The sequence below is a fragment of the Zonotrichia albicollis genome, chromosome 7, assembly GCF_047830755.1.
Source record: "Zonotrichia albicollis isolate bZonAlb1 chromosome 7, bZonAlb1.hap1, whole genome shotgun sequence".
Taxonomy (NCBI): domain Eukaryota; kingdom Metazoa; phylum Chordata; class Aves; order Passeriformes; family Passerellidae; genus Zonotrichia; species Zonotrichia albicollis.
The window spans coordinates 17,175,650-17,194,544 of NC_133825.1; the positions used below are offsets into that span (position 1 = coordinate 17,175,650).

At 45.5% G+C, this 18,895-nt stretch overlaps 1 protein-coding gene and 2 non-coding genes across 9 annotated transcripts in view; all 3 read left to right on the plus strand.

The window, feature by feature from the left end:
* The first annotated feature begins 1,871 nt into the window (after nucleotides 1–1,871).
* The window catches only part of CCAR1 (cell division cycle and apoptosis regulator 1), a 29,766-nt gene continuing 12,742 nt past the window's right edge, over nucleotides 1,872–18,895 (plus strand). The window contains exons 1-12 of one of the 7 annotated variants that reach the window (XM_074544421.1): nucleotides 1,872–1,999; nucleotides 2,832–2,950; nucleotides 9,452–9,702; nucleotides 10,477–10,521; nucleotides 11,200–11,232; nucleotides 12,548–12,741; nucleotides 13,647–13,761; nucleotides 13,832–14,021; nucleotides 15,756–15,888; nucleotides 16,166–16,327; nucleotides 16,778–17,003; nucleotides 17,987–18,100. In XM_074544421.1, coding sequence (XP_074400522.1) covers nucleotides 1,956–1,999; nucleotides 2,832–2,950; nucleotides 9,452–9,702; nucleotides 10,477–10,521; nucleotides 11,200–11,232; nucleotides 12,548–12,741; nucleotides 13,647–13,761; nucleotides 13,832–14,021; nucleotides 15,756–15,888; nucleotides 16,166–16,327; nucleotides 16,778–17,003; nucleotides 17,987–18,100 — 1,626 coding nt within the window. In that variant the 5' untranslated portion in view covers nucleotides 1,872–1,955. Of the gene's footprint in view, nucleotides 2,000–2,030; nucleotides 2,272–2,831; nucleotides 2,951–9,451; nucleotides 9,703–10,476; nucleotides 10,522–11,199; nucleotides 11,233–12,547; nucleotides 12,742–13,646; nucleotides 13,762–13,831; nucleotides 14,022–15,755; nucleotides 15,889–16,165; nucleotides 16,328–16,777; nucleotides 17,004–17,986; nucleotides 18,101–18,895 lie in introns of those variants that run through there. The other 6 variants (XM_074544422.1, XM_074544424.1, XM_074544425.1 and 3 more) reach the window with 6 other exon arrangements.
* Nucleotides 17,391–17,454, plus strand: LOC113459783 (small nucleolar RNA SNORD98). The gene has a single exon (XR_003381325.2). It is a non-coding gene; the product is annotated as a small nucleolar RNA SNORD98 (small nucleolar RNA).
* Nucleotides 18,718–18,781, plus strand: LOC113459784 (small nucleolar RNA SNORD98). The gene has a single exon (XR_003381326.1). It is a non-coding gene; the product is annotated as a small nucleolar RNA SNORD98 (small nucleolar RNA).

Here is an 18,895-nt window from a genome sequence, read left to right on the forward strand (position 1 = left end):
CTGAAAAAAAATTCTCTCTTTTATCAAAATGAAAATTTTCCTCTGTGCTTCTGGTGTCTATTACCTACAAAATAATTAAGAATTTAGTGATGCCATGACATATTTACTCATTTAAAACTTTGCCAGAAGTTTGTTCTCAATGCACTTAGTTTTATTGCAGTATAGCAATAAAATGTTGCAATATAGCAGAGCACAAAAGCTTTTCTGTCCTTACTCTGGGACTCTTAAAACCAACCAACCAACCAACCAACCAACCAAATAATTGTTACTTGCAATCAGCTAAACCTGGGCAGGTTGGTTTAATTCTGTTACATCCTTCCTGTATTCTTGAGGGGTCTGGCCAGTTCATAATATATATATATATATATATATATATACATAAAATATATATTGTCAAATACTTTGTACAGCAGTATGCAATAAAGTTCAGTTTATTGTATTTCAGACTTGAATTTTGGATTAAATTGTCCAATGCACTTAAGAGATAGTCTGGGGGCCTGGAATGATTTTAAGAAACAAGACCACAAGTGCAGATATTTTTCAGATATTTTTCCCTGCCACTTCCAGTACAGCTGCTTTTCACCCCAGCAGCGTGGTTTGCTTTGAGCAGAGGATGCAGAGACCTCAGCAATTCCAAAGTAATCATTGCTGTGCTAAAAATGGGCAAAACCTGCCAGGTAATGGCAGCAGTGTGAACCTGGGGAGGGAAGTACCAGAATGTTCTGCCTGAGGCACAGGAATCAGGGCTGTGGTTCCTCCTCTGGGCTTCTGGGGTTTTCCTTGAGAGCTTTTATTGTCTGATAGAGACAGCCTGGGCCAGAGGAGTGCAGAATACTCACAGCACTCTGATATTCAAAGTCCTTTTTCAGCCTTTTCAACGTTTAATCTTGTCTCCAGGTTAGAGGGTACAGATTCTGCTTTGGTGAACTGGCTGAGCTGGATGGAGTTGTGCCAGGAAGAGACAAGGCATAAAATGTGTAGATTTTAAAAGTAAGAACGATGCTTCTGAGTGTAAAACATCTAAACCCTCATTTAATTTGAAATAGAATTTAAAAGGCAAAGGCAGATCTGTCTTTATGTATACAGAACTAGCAGATGCTGGCAGAAATTTACTTGCACCTAGTGATCTCCTGCTTCTTTATCCAGATGCCTCCTACCAGATAACTCACCTCACTGCAAGTGAGTTCGATGCTGCTGCTTCAGGATTTTATTTCATCACCCACTTCTGTTTTTAATGATAATGTAACACTTCAAAGTCCTATTTTCATTTACGAAGCGCTGACTTAGTCTCAAATGTAGGTAGGAATTAATGTCTCTATCTCGCTTCAAAACAAACTCTTGTGAAAAACTATTTATGTGATGGAAAGCTGTTTGTAACAACCCAAGGTCAGGGGTTCCATCAATGCCTGCATGAATCGGCCATTCACTCAAAGAGCCGGACTCGACGATCCTTTAATTCCTTTCCAGCTCAGACTAGGAAAGGAGAGAAATTACTCTTGCCCAGAACTCCTGAACTGCTTACTGCTCTGATCCTGGCTGCAATTACCGTCCCAAAGCATCTTAAGAGCTTTGATGGGTCTGTGGCGCGTCTGCCCTGCCCTCACCTCAGCTGACCCCTGTCCCCACAGAGCGGCCCGAACGTGTGTGCCGGCTACGGGAGGGGGCTGAGGGTGCCTATCTCGGACAGGGGTGGGGCCCGTTGGGTGTGTGAGCACTGCCAGCCCCGGTGGAGCGGAGGGGCCCGCACAGGGACCCCGAGCCGTGCCCGGGCCCGCGCTGCGCTCAGGGCGCTCCCGCCGCAAGATGGCGGCGCCGCCGCCCCGCCCCGCCCGCCTCGCCCAAGATGGCGGCGCGGCCCCGCCCCCGAGCGCGCGGGCCCCGCACGCGGCCGGGCCGGGCCGGGCGCGCGCCGCCTCGCGCGGTCGCAGGCGTGACGTAGAACGGGGCAGGGGCGCATGCGCGGGGCGGGCGGCGATGGCGGCGGCGCGGGCCCGCGCAGGTACGGCGGGCGCGGCGCGAGCGGCCGGGGGCGCGCGTGGCCGGGGCTGCCCCGGAGCGGGGCCGGGCAGGGCCGAGCGGGGCGGCGGCGGCGGCACCGGCACCGGGGGGAAGGAGGACACGGAGGAAGGGGAAGGGGCGGGAAGGCCCCGCTTCCCGCCCGCCCGGCCCGGCGCCGCCGCCGCCTCCGCCTCCCCTTGCCTTTCTGCCGTGCGGCGCTTTCCGGCGGGCGGCGGGGCCCGCACACGCGGCCGGCAGCGGAGCCTGCCCGGGGTAAAGCAGCTCTGGCGGGCCCCGGGGGAGGCGGCGGGGCCGGTGCGGGCCCGGCTCGGCTCGGCCCGCGTGGTGGCCGGGCCCGGCCCCGCCGTGCGGAACGCGAGCGCTGCCCGGGCACGGCCGGGGAACAAACGGCGAATGTGAACTCGGGGGCCGCACAGGCACCTTCCTTTCCCGGGGCCTGGGAATGGGAATTTTCGCGTTTTCAGACGCGTTTGTCCCGGTTTTAGAAGTGGGAGATGGCGATCGGGCCTTGGGAATATAAAATAACTTGCCTTACAACTTTCTGCGACGCATGTTCCCAACCAGGCTTTAGAGATGTAAAACTAATATTTGGAGACTTTTTTTTTTTGCGTGTGTGTTTTTTTCTTTTCTGATTTTGACTTTTGATTTTTATGGCTTGGTTTGGTTTTTTTTTGTCGTCTGGGTTTTTTTGTTGTGTTTTTGGGTTTTTCTTCCTTGCCCTAGAATTAAAATAACCTGCCAGTATTTGTTTCAAAGATTGCAGCTGCATTTTATTTTATTTTATTTTATTTTATTTTATTTTATTTCCTTAGATTGCAATTACGGAAGATAGACACCCGGTCGGTTCTACCTTCTGCCATGGCTCAGTTTGGAGGACAGAAAAATCCCCCTTGGGCTACTCAGTTTACAGCCACGGCGGTGTCTCAGCCAGGTCAGTTTACACTCGGTGTTTGAGCCCTGACCCCTCGGGGATTTGGCGATTCCATTCTTGGCTGTGCACTTCAGAGTGTCACGGTGCTGACTGACTTATCCAAAGTCTACTTAGGTGCTTTAAATCGGGAGTTTTTCCCCACAATGGAGACTTTAAAAGTCGTTTCCTGATGCTGTCTGTTGGTTTTGTTTGTTATTTGGGTTTCTTGAGGGGTGTGAGTAAAATCCCAGGTGAGTTTGTATTGATTGTTTCAGCCAATAAACAACATATCCAGTTAGTCATAGCCCAAGATGTGTAAATCAAATTACCTCCTATTAAATTACATGGTTCTGGCCTAAATAATACCAGCTCTAGTAAGGCATTACAGATTTCCTAAGTGCTGCCTGAGTTTCATTTCCTGGGCAGCCTGAATCGATGTTTACACATTATTTTATTCATTTGTTTTATTAATCGATTAGAAATAATCCATATCGTGGGAATTTGTTACTTGGGTGGGAAGGGGGTTATTTCTTTTTTAATGCTGAGTTAGAACTCAGAGGTCCCTATAAGCAGAGGTATTGCTGGGTTTGGCATGGAGTTCATGTCCCAGCTCCTTTGGCAATGCCAGCCTGGCAAAGCTTGGGAATTGTGACCATGTTCACAGGGGTCTGAGGATGAGGGAAGAGACAGGATCTGACTCCATGGTTCAGAGGGTTGATTTATTATTTTATGATATATATTACATTGAAACTATACTAAAAGGCAGTAGAAAGGATTTCATCAGAAGGCTGGCTAAGCTAAGAATGGAAAAGGAATGGAATGATAACAGAGGTTTGTGTCTCAGACAGAGCCCGAGCCAGCTGACTGTGATTGGCCATTAATCAGAAACAACCACATGAGACCAATCCCAGATGCACCTGTTGCATTCCACAGCAGCAGATAACAATTGTTTACATTTTGTTCCTGAGGCCTCTCAGCTTCTCAGGAGGAAAAATCCTAAGGAAAGGATTTTCCATAAAAGACCTCTGTGATGGGGAATGTGTGACAGTTTTGGAGATGTGTGACATCTCTGGGGTGGGAATCCCTCTCCTGTCCTGACTCAGTTCCTTTCCCAAGGTAAATCCTGTGTCTGCAGTGATTCCCATGGCACTGCTGCACTCACACTGTGCATCCCAGGGAGTGACTGACTGCATCCTCTTCCTTCCCTGGGCTTGTTCTGCCCAGCTGCTGTTTCAGTGCATACTTGTTCCCCTGCTCTTTTAATCTTTAATACAAACCAAGAGCACAGGAAGCATCATTTGGGAGGTGAGCAGTGCTCTCTGACCCTGCTGGGAGCTGAGGAACAGTGTTTGTGCTTGAGCTTGCCCCTTTCAGTGTGAAGTTGTGGCCTTCAGGGAGGCTGTATCCCCAAGGAGGAGGTGCTGAGAGCTCAGGTGTGCTGACCAGCCTCACCTGCTGCTCAGCACCCAAGAAATGGTGCAGATTGGCTTATCCTTGTGAACCTCAGTGATAGTAAACTCATTTTTGAAACATCCTTTCAGAGGGCTGGCCAAAGCTGTTGCATGTATTTATGCATGCCAGCTGTTTTTATCCAAGTGTCAGGTTCCTTCTCCAGAGCTTTGAGGTGCTTGGCTATGAGGGAAGGAGATCTGGATTTTTGTAACACAAACAACATGATATATGACTATTTTCAAGCTCTCTGAAGCAGTGAGTGATGGTGCTAGAAACCCAATTTGATTGTTACAAAAAAGGTAGGATCAGTGTTGGGGGTTTGTGTTTTTCATTGTTTTGGTTTAGGGATTTTTTTAAAATTTCTGATGTGGAGGCTGTCTTGGCCATCCCTGGTGAAGAAGTAACTAAATGAGTGAAAGCTGTTAATTATGAAGGTGTGGCACACTGGTTGTGGACTGAGGGCTGTGTAATGAAGGGTCTGTGATCTCTCTGGGAGGGTTTATTAATTACTCTCTGAGGAATTAGAAGAGGGATGTGCAATTCCAGGTGCCAGCAGAGATGGATGTGTGAAGGGAAACTCCTACATGGAACACAGTGAATTTTTGCCTGCTCCTCATCTCATGCTTTTGTGCATCACAAGGCTAAAACCAGAATAAAGCCCCCACCGTGGTAGCTGAGCGTTGTTAAAGAATAGATTAAATCATGCCTACTACAGAAAATGACTTTAACTTGCATAATGATGCAAAGGAGAATTCCCTCCTCCTCTCTACTTTTCATTTTTGTGTCCCAGTGCTTGCCCTGTGCATGGCTATGATGAGAAGCTGTGTGGTTTTATGGAGCTGTGGTGCTGGGGAGGTGCTGGCCCTGCTGTTCTGCCTGGTTGTGAGGATTTTGTGGTGCAGGGATGGTGCTGTTCCTGCTGCTGGCCCTGAGTGTCAGCCCCTGAGGAGGAGGAGCTGTGCACAGGGTGCTGCTGCCTGTAAACACATTTGTCCCATGACAAATGAGCCTGCTCTGTGTGTGTGCCTGTTAAAGGAGTAGCTTGTGTGGTGTTTGTGTTGCAAGTGTGTGAAGCTTGGAAGCCCAAGGCCACAATGTCACCATTTCTGACAGCTGTGAGCAGTGTCCCAAGCCCTGCATGGGGCACTCCTTAGCTGTGATTCTGATAAATCCACATCACTGACCGAGGGGACATCTGTAGCTCTGTATTTTGAAGATGCTTCCCTAACTTCTAAGGATCTTTAGGGTTTAGATGTAGGAAGAGGGATACTGAATACTGTCTTTGTGTTGGTTGCAGTGTCTATAACCTCACCCAGAGCTGCAGCCTGGAGCCCAGGTTCTGTCTGAGCCTGCCAGCTGGAGGTGCCACTCAGTGTTTGGTGCCAGGGGGGGTTGTTTGCCCTGCATCTGAAGGAAGGCATCTCCATCACTACTTACTGAGATGATTACAAACCCTGAGATGCTGTTGTTTGCCACTTGTGGCAGTCAGCTGTGGATTGCAGACTCAGTCTGATTCATTCTGTCTCTTGTTTTTCTGTGTGATTTTTCCTTTTCTTTTTTCTTTTTTTATTTTTAACTAGTAATGCAAACTCAGTTGCTTAATTAATTGGAGCCTGTTTGACCAAGATGAGTACACAGATGAAAGGCAGTCAGATGAAAGTCCTGGAATACTTTGGGGCAAATCAGTGGCAACAAGATCCAGCTTTGAGAAACTTGTTACTACAGGTGTTATCTTCTGAGAGGATCTTGGCTGCCTTTTGTCTTTGCCCTTTCTCAGTAGGTTGATCTGCAGTGTTGTAGACTATAGATACCCAGTTAATATTAAATGCTCAGTGGAGATGGCAAAATTTCTTAGTTTTTTTCTTAGTTGACAAAATGGGATAAGGGTCTTAGGGTGGGCTGGGAATTGCTTGAGATAAATCTGGGTTATGCTGAAGTGGAAATTGCCATAGTGAATCTGAATAGTCCCACGATCTGGTTTAGGGAGTAGGCATTTTTGTTGGTACACAAAGTAGGAGAAAACTTGTGAAATTTGCTTTTGGTAATGCTTCCCACCTCCATCCCCCTGTGCTGGGACAACTTTGGGATGGAACTTTGGACTGAGTGACAGTAGCTGGCATAGTCACGTTCAAAGGTGACAGCAGGCAGCAGATTGCTGCACTAATGGGAATTTCTGCTCGATGTGTGGAAGGAAGAGGGGAAAGATGAATGCACTGACTGAGCCAGCAGAGTGTTCCAGCCAAGAAAAGTCCCAGGATACAGCAGCCAAGCTTGTAAATTGTATTTAAAGGGTGAGACAGTGGTGAGGGTCCAGTTGAGGGTCTCCTTCTGGATGGTCCAAACTGCACATTCAGATTGCAGCTGGTGATCAAGCAGGAGGCAGGAGGATGAAGACAGTGGAGGGTTTGTCAGGAGAGAAGCCTCAAATTTTGTTTGCTGGCTTCTAAAGACATGCAAATTTTGGAATTTTCCAGAGGGGAAAGTTAATGATATGCTGTACACTGTAGAATGCTTGATTTCACTTTTAAAATCCTGTTACTTCCTGAAATGCTTGTGTGGCAATATTTGATAGAGATCATAGTGATAGGAATTATTTTCAGTGCTGTTTATGTATTTCATTCCAAAGTTATGAGATGATCAGTGCCATCAGCAGGGTCTGCTCTGCTGGAAAGGGCAGTGTGCTGTGGTGGGAAGGGTGACATTATTATTCAGGGCCTGTGGAGGGGGTACAGCATTATTTATGGTGACAGTCACCAGCTACAAGCAGGGTTTTACAGCATCCCTGGGTCAGGAGTGAAAGGTTCCCTTTGCATCAGTAAGAACAGAGCACAAACTCTGCAGGAACACTGTAAATCTGTTCCTCATTCCCCTGTGTGTCTGAGGGCTTTGGAAGAGAGAAGAGCTGTGTTAATTCTGAATGTTGCTCAGTTCTGAAGATGGCTGCCTGACCTGTTTTTGCTGGCAGTGTGTTTCCCTGCCCAGTTTCTCTCTGGTTTTATTTAAACATGTGCACTAGGCTGATAGTTTCATGAAGTGATATTTGATCATGCAGCTGCCCATAACTTTTTACAAAACTCCTGCCAGAGAGGGAGCAGGTTTCCAGATAGGTTTGCAGCTTTTTGCTGAGATTTGCATTTTGCAGGGCTCTTTGTCACCCAGGAGATCCCTCTGTAAACCTTGAGCATACCTTGTCCAGAAGCACAGCCTGTGCATAGCTGCTCCTCATGATTTGCTTATGTTCTGTGGTGAATTAAAAGCCAGCATGACAATAAAATAAACAAATCTTTCCTTCTGGGCAGCACAAACCCCTCCTATTGAGAGCTGCAGAGAGCTTGAGTCCCCTTACACATGCAGACTGATTAAACTCTGTTGTTCCAAGCTGCTCCTTCTCCACCAGCCCCCCTTCACAGGGCACAAAGACAGCACTGAGTGAAGCAAAAACTTGGTGATTTCAGAGCACACTTTCCATGAGCCTCTGTTTCACAGATGCTGTTACAGTAAAGCTTTCTCTTGCCCTCAACAGAATGCAATGCATTCATTGACAGAGCACAGCAGCAATCTTCATTTGGCTCATCCAAATAAAGGTTGTCCAAGGAAGTACACGGGGGAGGGGGTGGGTGCAGGTGGAGATGACAACTACAGAGCTGGAAAATCATGAGCATGGAAGCAGAGATGTGTAATGGTCTCTGCTCCCCTGCTGTGGGTCACTATTGGCAGATGAATTTAGAAGAGAAGCTTGGTAGATGAATTTAGAAGAAAAGCCTCTGTGACCGTGTTCACAGGGGTCTGAGGTTGAGGGAAGAGATGAGGATCTGACTCCATGTTTCAGAAGGCTGATTTATTATTTTATGATATATATTACATTAAAATGATACTAAAAGAATACAAGAAAGGGTTTCATCAGAAGGCTGGCTAAGAATAGAAAAGCAAGAAGAATAACAAAAGTTTGTGTCTCGAACAGAGAGTTTGAGCCAGCTGTGATTGGCCATTAATTAGAAACAACCGCATAAGACCAATGACAGATGCACCTGTTGCATTCCACAGCAGCAGATAATCATTGTTTGCATTTTGTTCCTGAGGCCTCTCAGCTTCTCAGGAGGAAAAATCCTAAGGAAAGGATTTTTCAGAAAGTATCATAGCTACAAGCTTGGTAGATGAATTTAGGAGAGAAGTTAGTGGGCTGTGATGCTTTGTGTTGAATTTGGGAAGTTGATTCACCGTAGGAGTGTTGGGGAGTGGGACAGTCAGGACGTACAGAAATGAGAGATTTTTTGAAGTTAGGTTGTGGAACGTGGGGTTTGTTGCAATGGGCCTGGGTGCAGGGCCCTGCTGGGAGCTGCCAGACACATCTGGAGCAGGATGAGAGAAGAGAGGGGCAGAGAGGATGAGAGGGTGAGAGAGAAAAAGGCGTAGGAGAGTGAGGTTCCCATTACAGTACAATAAATCTTCTGTGTTGAATATTCTGATTCTCACTAACCAATCTAGTACAATATACAAAACCTATGGCATTTCCACACAGCCTGTAAGAATCACTGCATTACCATACTGTGCCACATTTTAAACCCTAAAAACTCCTCTTTGGGCCCCTTCTGCCAAGCTGTAGGGTCTGCTCTGACCCTTGGGCCTGTCTGCAGGCAGAGGGTGTTGTTCCATCAAAAGGGGATTACTTTCAGTTTGGCTACATCCTTGTTTTCCAGTTGTTCAGTAACGGAGGGATCTCAAAGCTTGCCTTCATTTCAATCTCCCTTCTAGTTTCCATATTCTCAAAACCTTTTGCCAGGCAATCATATTTAGAAGGCTTTCTTGTTCCATCTTCCCCACCACAATGGTCTCTGCTCCTCTGCTGTGGTTCACTAGATGAATTGAGAAGAAAAGCTTGCTAGATGAGTTTAGAAGAGAGGGTGTTGGGATGCGATGCCGTGTGCTGTATTTGGGAAGTTGTTTCCCCACCTCGGTGCTCGTGGCCGAGGCGAGCGCCGCGCGTCCTGCGTGAGGCGAGGCGGGCCGGCCGCGGTGCTGCGGGCGCTCACCGGCCGTGTCCCCCCCTCCCTTCCCTCCGTGTCTCCGCAGCTGCCCTGGGCGTGCAGCAGCCCTCGCTGCTGGGAGCCTCCCCGACCATCTACACGCAGCAGACGGCGCTGGCAGCCGCGGGGCTGACCACGCAGAGCCCCGCCAACTACCAGCTGAGCCAGAGCGCCGCGCTCCAGCAGCAGGCGGCAGCCGCGGCCGCGGCCCTGCAGCAGGTAAAGCACCCACCGCGGCCGGCGCTGCCCGAACTGCGGCCGGCTAAAGGACCCAGGAGGAAAGGAGAATGGCAAATGGTGAACATCGCAGTGTGAACCTGTCTCTTATCCATGGCGGGATGGGCGGGATAGATGGCAGAGGTGGAGTTCGTCAGGGGGAAGTTGGGATGGGGAGGAGCTGAGTTGTAGGGCTTTGGGAGAATGGGGGTGCTGCGTCTAAGCTGAGAATCTCAGTATCTCCCATCTCTCTCTCTATATATATATATCCTTTATGGGATTTTGCATGATTTTGTAATGTGTCTTAAATACTGTCTTAAGCATCAGGCTTAACAAAAATTGCTGACTTTAGCTAGAAAGAGAATTAGTGGGAAGTTGGGCTGTAGAGGAGCCGATTTTTAGCCCTTTGGGAGAATGGGCTTTGCCTCATCTAAACTGAGAATCTCAGTATCTCCCACCTCTCTCTCTCTCTATATATATATATATCTATCCCCTTTTTGGGATTTTGCATGGTTTTGTAATGTGACTTAAATACTATCTTAAGCATCAGGCTTAACAAAAATTGCTGACTTTAGCTAGAAGGAGAACATCAGGGCCCACTCTAAAGGCTCAGAATAATTGTTACGAAAATTATATACATTGATATGATGAAAATTATATATATTGACATTATGAAAATTATATACATTGACATTATGAAAATTATATACATTGATATTATTAGTTATTTTTAAATTAAATTTGTTAAAGGTTAATTGCTTTTATCTAGAACTCGCTAAGCAGGTAACTTATATTTGATGTTGTTGCGGTAATAATTCTCCTGTTTATGAGATATTTTGCTTTTATCTGTTTCAGCAATATTCACAACCTCAGCAGACTCTCTATAGTGTACAGCAACAGGTTTGTCTGATTCTTACTGTGTACATCACAAATAACTTTAAAATAATGTTGATTGTGTGTCTTGTAGGATTTGTCTCCGAAATCATCATGTGGGAAGTTGTTAAAGAAACTTAAGTAACTTAAAGAAACTTTGTGTGGCAAAAGAGAGCTTGAAGTTCATAAACTTGGAAAGATGTGTGCAGAATGGAAACCTGCCTACCTTCCTGCAAAAACAAATTTTAGAAATACTTTCTGTTCCATGTGTAAATGATTTTCTGCTGAACTTTGCTCCAAACAGGGCCGTGTATTTTAACTGCTGGAAAGACGCTGTCCAAAAACGTTCCCTTTTGGATTTTTATTATGATCTTCTAACTTAACAGGATTTTTTAAAAAGAATAAAAGTACAAGGGAATTACATGCCTAAGTTGTTCCAGCTGCCAAAATTTTTTTGGTATTGCTATTAACTTTCAGTTAAAAAAAAATTAGTATTTCTCCTTTCTGTATAAACCTGGGTTATACAATCTCAAAACTAACCCCAGAGGCACAGTTTTACAGATGTGCAAACTGCTGAAATGACCAAGCCCTAAAAGACTATTAACTGACTCAGATTAAGCAAAAACTCTTACTTGTAAAGAAGAGGTAGAATTGTACAATTTCCTTAAGCATATCAAATTAATTTATAACTTTATTTATTTTAAGTTGCAGCAACCTCAGCAGACCCTTTTAACTCAGGTTAGTTTGGCTTTATTGTTTGGTCTTCATCCCCAAACACAGATAATGCAAGAGTGCAAATTTGTGACATCTTGGTATTTTAATCTGCAAAATGAACTAATATGAATGAACATTTTATTGGTACAGGTTTATTTTATCCAGATGTTAAAATATGCATAGCCTTGGTTTCAAAAATTAATAGCAACCACTCTTCCTTAATCTTGAGGGGAGCATGTGTGTTGATGATATTTTAATTTTTTTTTTGTTTGAACTTCAAGTGTCCATTTGTTTTGCAGTAAATGACAAATGGGGAAAATCTTTCTCTTTTCTGTGAAGGAACTTAATTTCCTGTATTAACAGTGTGTGTATAAAGAGATTTAAAACGAACCTTGCTGAGCTTGACGGGTTAACACATTGCAAATTCCTCTAGTTCCATTTTCACTTGAACTTTTAAACAGGCTTTAAAAAGGTAAAAAATGTTTGACTTGATTTCATTATCTTAACTGTGTTCTGCTTTTGTAAGGGGACTACATGACCTGTTGAGCTAGGGAAGGGTTTGTGTTGTCCTCAGCCTTTACTGACTTCTAATTCCAGGTGGGATTTAAATGCAGAATGACCTCTTGAGCACTTATTCCTAGCAAAGCTGGGAATTTATCTCCAGGCCCACTGTGTGTGTTGCCTGTAGACAGTAATGCATCTTCATGCTTTTTGTCTGGACAAGGTACATTTTGTAGACAGTGATGCATCTTCATGCTTTTTGTCTGGACAAGGTACATTTTTGAGGGAAGCTGACTCTTACAAAAAAGGATAAACAAAACCAGTCTTCATTAAAGTAAGAAACATATCATCTTCAGAAAAACCAACAACCCGACAAAAACCACAAGAAACTTCCACCATCTGGAATATCTGTTCTAGGTGCTTTAGTTAAACTGCAGTTTGTGTGGCTGGAGGAGCTGCTCCCTGTCAGTGTGAGAGCACTGAGTGTTCCTTTGTTTTACCTGAAATGTGCATTCTAGGTGCTCTAATGAAGTTAAACTGTTATTTCTGTGGCTGGAGGAGCTGCTCCCTGGCAGTGGCAGCCGAGCCAGCCCTGAGCTTTGCTCTGTTTTACCTGAAATGTCAGTTCTAGGTGCTCTACTCATTTTAAACTGTTATTTCTGTGGCTGGAGGAGCTGCTCCCTGGCAATGTGAGAGCACTGAGTGTTCCTTTGTTTTACCTGAAATGTCAGTTCTAGGTGCACTAATGAAGTTAAACTGTTATTTCTGTGGCTGGAGGAGCTGCCCCCTGTCAGTGGCAGCGGTGCCGGCCCTGAGCGTTGCTCTGTTCTGCCTGCAGCCGGCGGTGGCGCTGCCCACCAGCCTGAGCCTGTCCACGCCGCAGCCGGCAGCGCAGATCACCGTGTCCTACCCCGCCCCTCGCTCCAGCCAGCAGCAAACGCAGCCCCAGAAGCAGCGAGTCTTCACGGGAGTGGTCACCAAGCTGCATGACACCTTCGGCTTTGTGGATGAAGATGTCTTTTTTCAGCTTAGGTAAGCTGTGAGCGCTCACCTGCGGATGTGATCACTTTTTGATCCATCACTTTGTGATGCTCTCAGGTAGTCAAAGGTGGAGATGGTTGCACACTAATTCTGTGTGCAGTACTGTGTTGTTTTCATTCAGCAGTGAAAGTCAGAGAGGTTAACAGATGTCTGAGGTACTTTGTGGTGCTGTTCACAGGAGTCCCAGAACGAGGGAAGGGATGAGGATCTGACTCCATGTTTCAGAAGGCTGATTTATTATTTTATGATATTAAAACTATACTAAAGGAATAGAAGAAAGCGTTTTATCAGAAGGCTGGCATGCAAGAAGTGGAATGATAACAAAGGCTTGTGACTGACTGAGAGTCTGAGCCAGCTGACTGTGATTGGCCATTAATTAGAAACAACCACATGAGACCAATCCCAGATGCACCTGTTGCATTCCACAGCAGCAGATAACCATTGTTTGCATTTTGTTCCTGAGGCCTCTCAGCTTTTCAGGAGAAAAAATCCTAAGGAAAGAATTTTTCATAAAATGTGTCTGTGACAGTGCTTCATGTGAACTTTTGAATTTTTTTAATACAAAGCCCAAAGCTGGGAGACCCAGGGGTTACTAGCTTCATGTAATAGAAAATTGCAGAATTTGTGGGTGATTAAAAGCACAAAACCTACTGTCTGCATGTCTTAACTTGGTGCTCTTTGGGGAACTTTTCCCTTAGGGCCAAAGACAGGGAATTACTGAGTTCCTGTGCATACCTGAACTGAAGTAGGTAGCACTAACGCTGATTTTGGGGGTAGATTCTCTTCCTGCAAGCTTTTTTTAATGAACCTTACTTACTTTCTCCTATCTTCAAATGAAACATGCAAAAAACCAAGCTAGGAAAGCCTCTCACACACATTTTCTGTAACATTTGCAGCGCTGTCAAAGGCAAGACCCCTCAGGTGGGTGACAGAGTTCTGGTAGAAGCCACGTACAACCCCAACATGCCGTTCAAATGGAACGCCCAGAGGATCCAGACCCTGCCCAACCAGGTGGGTGTGGGGCAGGTGCCGGGGCAGGGGCTCAGCTGCAGCTCCCTGCTGACCCTCGCTGTCTCCCCAGAACCAGAGCCAGGCGCAGCCGCTGCTGAAGACGCCGCCGGCCGTGCTGCAGCCCCTGGCCCAGCAGACCTTCGGCGTGCAGGCCCAGCCACAGCCACAGTCCCTGCTGCAGGCACAGATCTCTGCAGCCTCCATCACACCCCTGCTCCAGACACAGCCTCAGCCGCTGCTGCAGCAGCCACAGCAGAAAGGTGCTCCTTCAGTGAACTTCTGGGGGGTCACTGTGGTGGGAGTGACGGGGGTGGGACAGACAGAGAGCAGAGATCTCTGCAGCCAGGTCAGGAACTTGGGGTTTATTGCAGAGGGCCTGGGTGCAGGGCCCTGCTGGGATTTGGGGTTTATTGCACAGGGCCTGGGTGCAGGGCCCTGCTGGGATTTGGGGTTTATTGCAGAGGGCCTGGGTGCAGGGCCCTGCTGGGAGCTGCAGCCACAGCCCAGAGCAGGCCCCAGAGAGAGAAAGAGGGGTAAAGAGAGTGGGAAACAGGATGAGAGAGCGAGGTTCCCCTTACAATACTCTTCTGTCCTGAATATTCTAATTCTCACTAACTAATCTAGTACAAGATACAAATCCTACAGCATTTACATACAGCCTATAAGAATCAATACATTACCACACTGTGTTACATTTTAAACCCTAAAATCTCCTCTTTGGGCCCTTCTGCCAAGCTGTAGGGTCTGCTCTGACCCTTGGGCCTGTCTGCAAGCAGAGGCTGCTGTTCCATCAAAAGGGGATTGCCTTCAGCTGGCCACACCATTGTTTTCCAGCTGTTTACAAACTAAAGGATCTCAAACCTTGCTTTCGTTTCAATGTCACTTGCAGTTTCCATATTCTCGAAATCTTTTGCCAGGCAATCATATTTGTAAGGCTTTCCTGTTTCATCTTCCCCAACAATTTCAGTGGGTGATGGTTGTTTTCTTGTTAATCAGAGGGTGGAAGTAATAGCTGAAATAATGTGGAGGGGATTAGAAATGTCTTCCTGCACCTTTGTGCAAGGCACTTTGCCTGTGGTAGCTCAGAAATCACCTGGTTAGTGAAGTCCCCATGGACTCCTGTTCATGCTAAGATTTTGTAAGCCAAAAGCAAATTCGGTGTAATTTTTATCCTTTCTCAGACAAGTTGGGGAGTTGAAAGTATTAGTAGCAGTGCAGTCCTTCAGCATTTTCTGCAGTTTCCCACAAAATCAGGTCTCACAGTTGTGTTCTTAAAGCTGTTGTTTCTTTGCTTATTAATTTCAGTTAGCCAGGTGGGCATCTGAGAGAAGAAACACTGCCAAACATGGCAAATCTAAAACAAAGGTTGAGAAGTCTCTCGAACCTTGAATGGCTAAGGAATCAGTGACAGAAGTGACAATATTAGGACTGGTCTTAACACAGTAAAAGCAAGGGCAGAAGAACCAAAGCAGAATTGTTTTGCATAAATGCTTACTGCAGTTTAATTAGTCCTAGTTGTTCATTGGTGTTTAGTAACATTTGCTCCACTTAAATCACTTGCTGAAATGTCTCGAGGCAAAGAAATTACCTGCCGAGGGATTGGTGAGCAGTGTAATATATTGATTTAGGAATATTTTTTCAGGATGCCAGTTATTTTTATGTATGAATAGCCTTAAAATGAGGATTTCAGTTTTCCTTCAGTAAAATGAGTAGGTAGTAGTATATCTGTAATTTAAGTTTTTGGAAAAGCTTAGCTGTTTATTAAGATGAATTCTGTGTGCTTAGGTTATATTAGCTTCCATCTCAAGAAGATGCTTTTAACCAATTTCATTTTGATAGAGTGTCAGCTTGCCTCAGTGAAGAAAAGCTTAGGTCTCTTGAGTTTCTTAGGGGGGCTGTTAAAGGGTAAATGTAAAATCAGAAAGTGAAGCAGCTGCAAGCAGCAGTGTAGGTGCTTGCCCCGTTGTGTATTGGTGCTGTCCATGCTGTTGCAGGTGGTTTGCTGCAGCCCCCAGTCCGTCTGGTTTCGCAGCCACAGCCAGCCCGAAGACTCGACCCACCATCCCGATTTTCTGGCAGGAATGACCGAGGTGGAGACCCCATGCCAAACCGAAAGGATGACAGGAGGTAGGTAGACCAAACTGTGATCCATAAAGAGCTTTCCTCACCCAGAGCTGAGCTGCCTGCTCCAGAGTGGGTCAGCAAGAGCCACAAGTGGTGTTACCCTTAGGATTTAGTGAAGAGTTCTTATCTACCTGCAAGTGAGGAGTTGTGTTATCAGTTTGTCTTGTGAAGATACTACTGAAACTTCTTCCCTTTTTGAGCTGTGTCTGACAGCTGTGCTAGAAATCCCTTTGTGTTACACTTGCATAAACACTTTGTTGTGTGTGTTGTGTTGCTGCAGCCGCGAGCGGGAGCGGGAGCGGCGCCGGTCCCGGGAGAGGTCCCCGCAGAGGAAGCGCTCGCGGGAGCGATCGCCGCGGCGGGAACGGGAGCGCTCCCCGCGCCGCCCGCGCCGCGTGCTGCCCCGCTACACCGTGCAGTTCTCCAAGTTCTCCCTCGACTGGTACGTGTGCCAGTGTGCCATCGTGGCACGGCTGCTGGAGCCGTGTCAGCCCGCCCGTGTGGGAGTGCTGCGTGATGATCCTGACTTTAACCTTTGTTAAATGAATTTTCCTTACTTTCTCCCATCTTTCAATGTAAAAAACCTAGCTAGTCAAGTATATAATGGCAAAGAACCTCATATGGTGAACTTGTTGGATGTTCTGTGTTGCTTTAGAGTGCTATTGCAAAATAGCTTTATTGCATGGCTTAGTGAATATTCCCTAACATGCAGACCCCTGAATGGGAAGTGTTTAATAGTTACATTTTAAACTTCATCCATGACATTCAAACGTAATATTCTTGAGATGTTATATATCCAGCACCAAATATCCAGTGGTTGTATTGCCAGTTACTGCACCTCTTGAGTTAATGGTTGATAATTCTGTATCTTTACACCCTGCCTGTGTTCCAGCCGTAGCTGTGATATGATGGAGCTGAGGAGGCGTTACCAGAACCTGTACATCCCCAGCGACTTCTTTGATGCTCAGTTCACGTGGGTGGATGCTTTCCCTATGTCTAGACCCTTTCAGCTGGGAAACTACTGCAATTTCTACGTAATGCATAGAGAAGTAGATCCTATAGATAAGAACGCTGCTGTCCTCGATCCACCTGATGCTGATCATCTCTACAGTGCTAAGGTTTGTGTGCTTTTCCACTGATAGCACTGTTCATTAGAAGTTTTTTTATCAATAGGATGCAAAAGGAGGTGTAACTGAACTGAAGACATTCTGCAGCCATTTAAGCAAAGTACAGCGTTTTAAACTTTTCAGTAAAAAACTAGTACGGAGAGCTTAAAGAATCACAACTGAAATTGAGTTTTTCTGTTACTAGAGCTGTGCTAAATCTTGTGCTTACAGAGGGCTCTTCCATTGTCTGCACCCAGTTGCAGTGATGTGATTATAGGAAAGAAAGCCAGCTCCTGCAAGGTCTCTGAATGATTTCTTAGGCAATTCATTTTGAGTACTTAATGGAGTCCTTTTTATTCCTTCAGTACGAACTTGATGGAAAATCTTGAAAGCAAGAAGGAGTGATGATGTTTTATACCTATTCCATTGCTGAAATAATCTGTGGAAAAAAATAACTGAACTCTTTCTGTGCAGTTTGTGTTATTCTGTTTAGTGGTATTTTTTTTTCCTCATTTCCTGTTCATCTCAATATTTATTTTTTTTGTTTGAAGTAGGTTGAGATCTGTCTTTAACATGTAATACTTCTAACACAGATTGGCAAAATCTCAGACCTATTTTAATGACAGACTTCAAATGGAATAGGTTTTAGGAAAATGTTTTGATAAAGGGGTCTTTTATGCATGATTACAGCCCTTGCTGCAGCATATTTTGACATTCACATAGAGAGACTTAACTAACTTGTCTTCTGTGTGCAAAACTTTTAAAGCTCAAGTATCAGACATGCTGGTTTTTCAGTCTGTTTGTGCAGAGCAAGAGCTGCCTTTCAGAAGGCTGAGCTTCAGAACACAGTCAGTAACTGAGAAGGAGCATCCTGTTTTATCACACACCTGTTTGGGGTGTGGAGCAGCCTTGTTCAGTGTTGGTATGTGTGTTGGTGCTCGTTGTTGATCAGCTGCAGTGAGACCTCCACCAGACTGCTCTGACCTGCCCCACAGGTGATGCTGATGGCCAGTCCCAGCATGGAAGATCTCTACCACAAGTCCTGTGCTCTGGCTGAGGATCCCCAGGAGCTTCGGGATGGATTTCAGCATCCTGCTAGACTTGTAAAGGTAAATATGCTTCCATGCCAGACACTTTTGGCAAGAAAGGTTGGTTATAGAGCTTTGCTGGTTTTGACAGTAGGAGAGGAGCTGGTAGACAGCTGAATGATGATTTCATTTTTCCTCTGAAGAGACCTAGTTTATATGTCAATTCTTTTTCCACTTAATAGGAGCTTCACATTTACTGCTTTGTTCTGCTTAGTCAAACTAAACCAATTAACTTTGTTAGCTGCTTTTTACAAGCACTCACTGATTTTGTAAGGGCTCAGCTGTGAAGAGAATACACGTGAAACAGCAGCTAAGCAGTTGTTGTGTTAAGTGAAACTTAACCATTAAACTGAAGGAGCTGTAAGTGCTGTGGTGTTTCAGGACAACAGACTTGTTTTGCAGTTAAATTCTAACTTACAGCACGCAGGAATACTTTCATTTATAGGTATGATGCTCTTGTGGTCTCACCTTCTGTAGCTTTTCTTCTTCACTTTTAAGCAGGCTCATCTCTAAATGTGTATCAGAGTTAAGGCACCATTTAAGTTACTGTCTGTCTTTTGGGTTAGAAAGCTTTGAATTGCAAAGGGACAAGCCTGTACCAGTAAACAACCTTGATGGAAAATCTTGAAAGCAAGAATGAGTGATGATGTTTTAAACCTATTCCATTGCTGAAATAATCTGTGGAAAAAAATAACTGAACTCTTTCTTGACTGATTTTCATTTTCAGATTTCAAAGTAATTTCACGATTTACTCACGGATTTCAGTGTGTGTGCTATGAAATATTCTTTGCATTTTGGGAAAATGACCTTCTACCC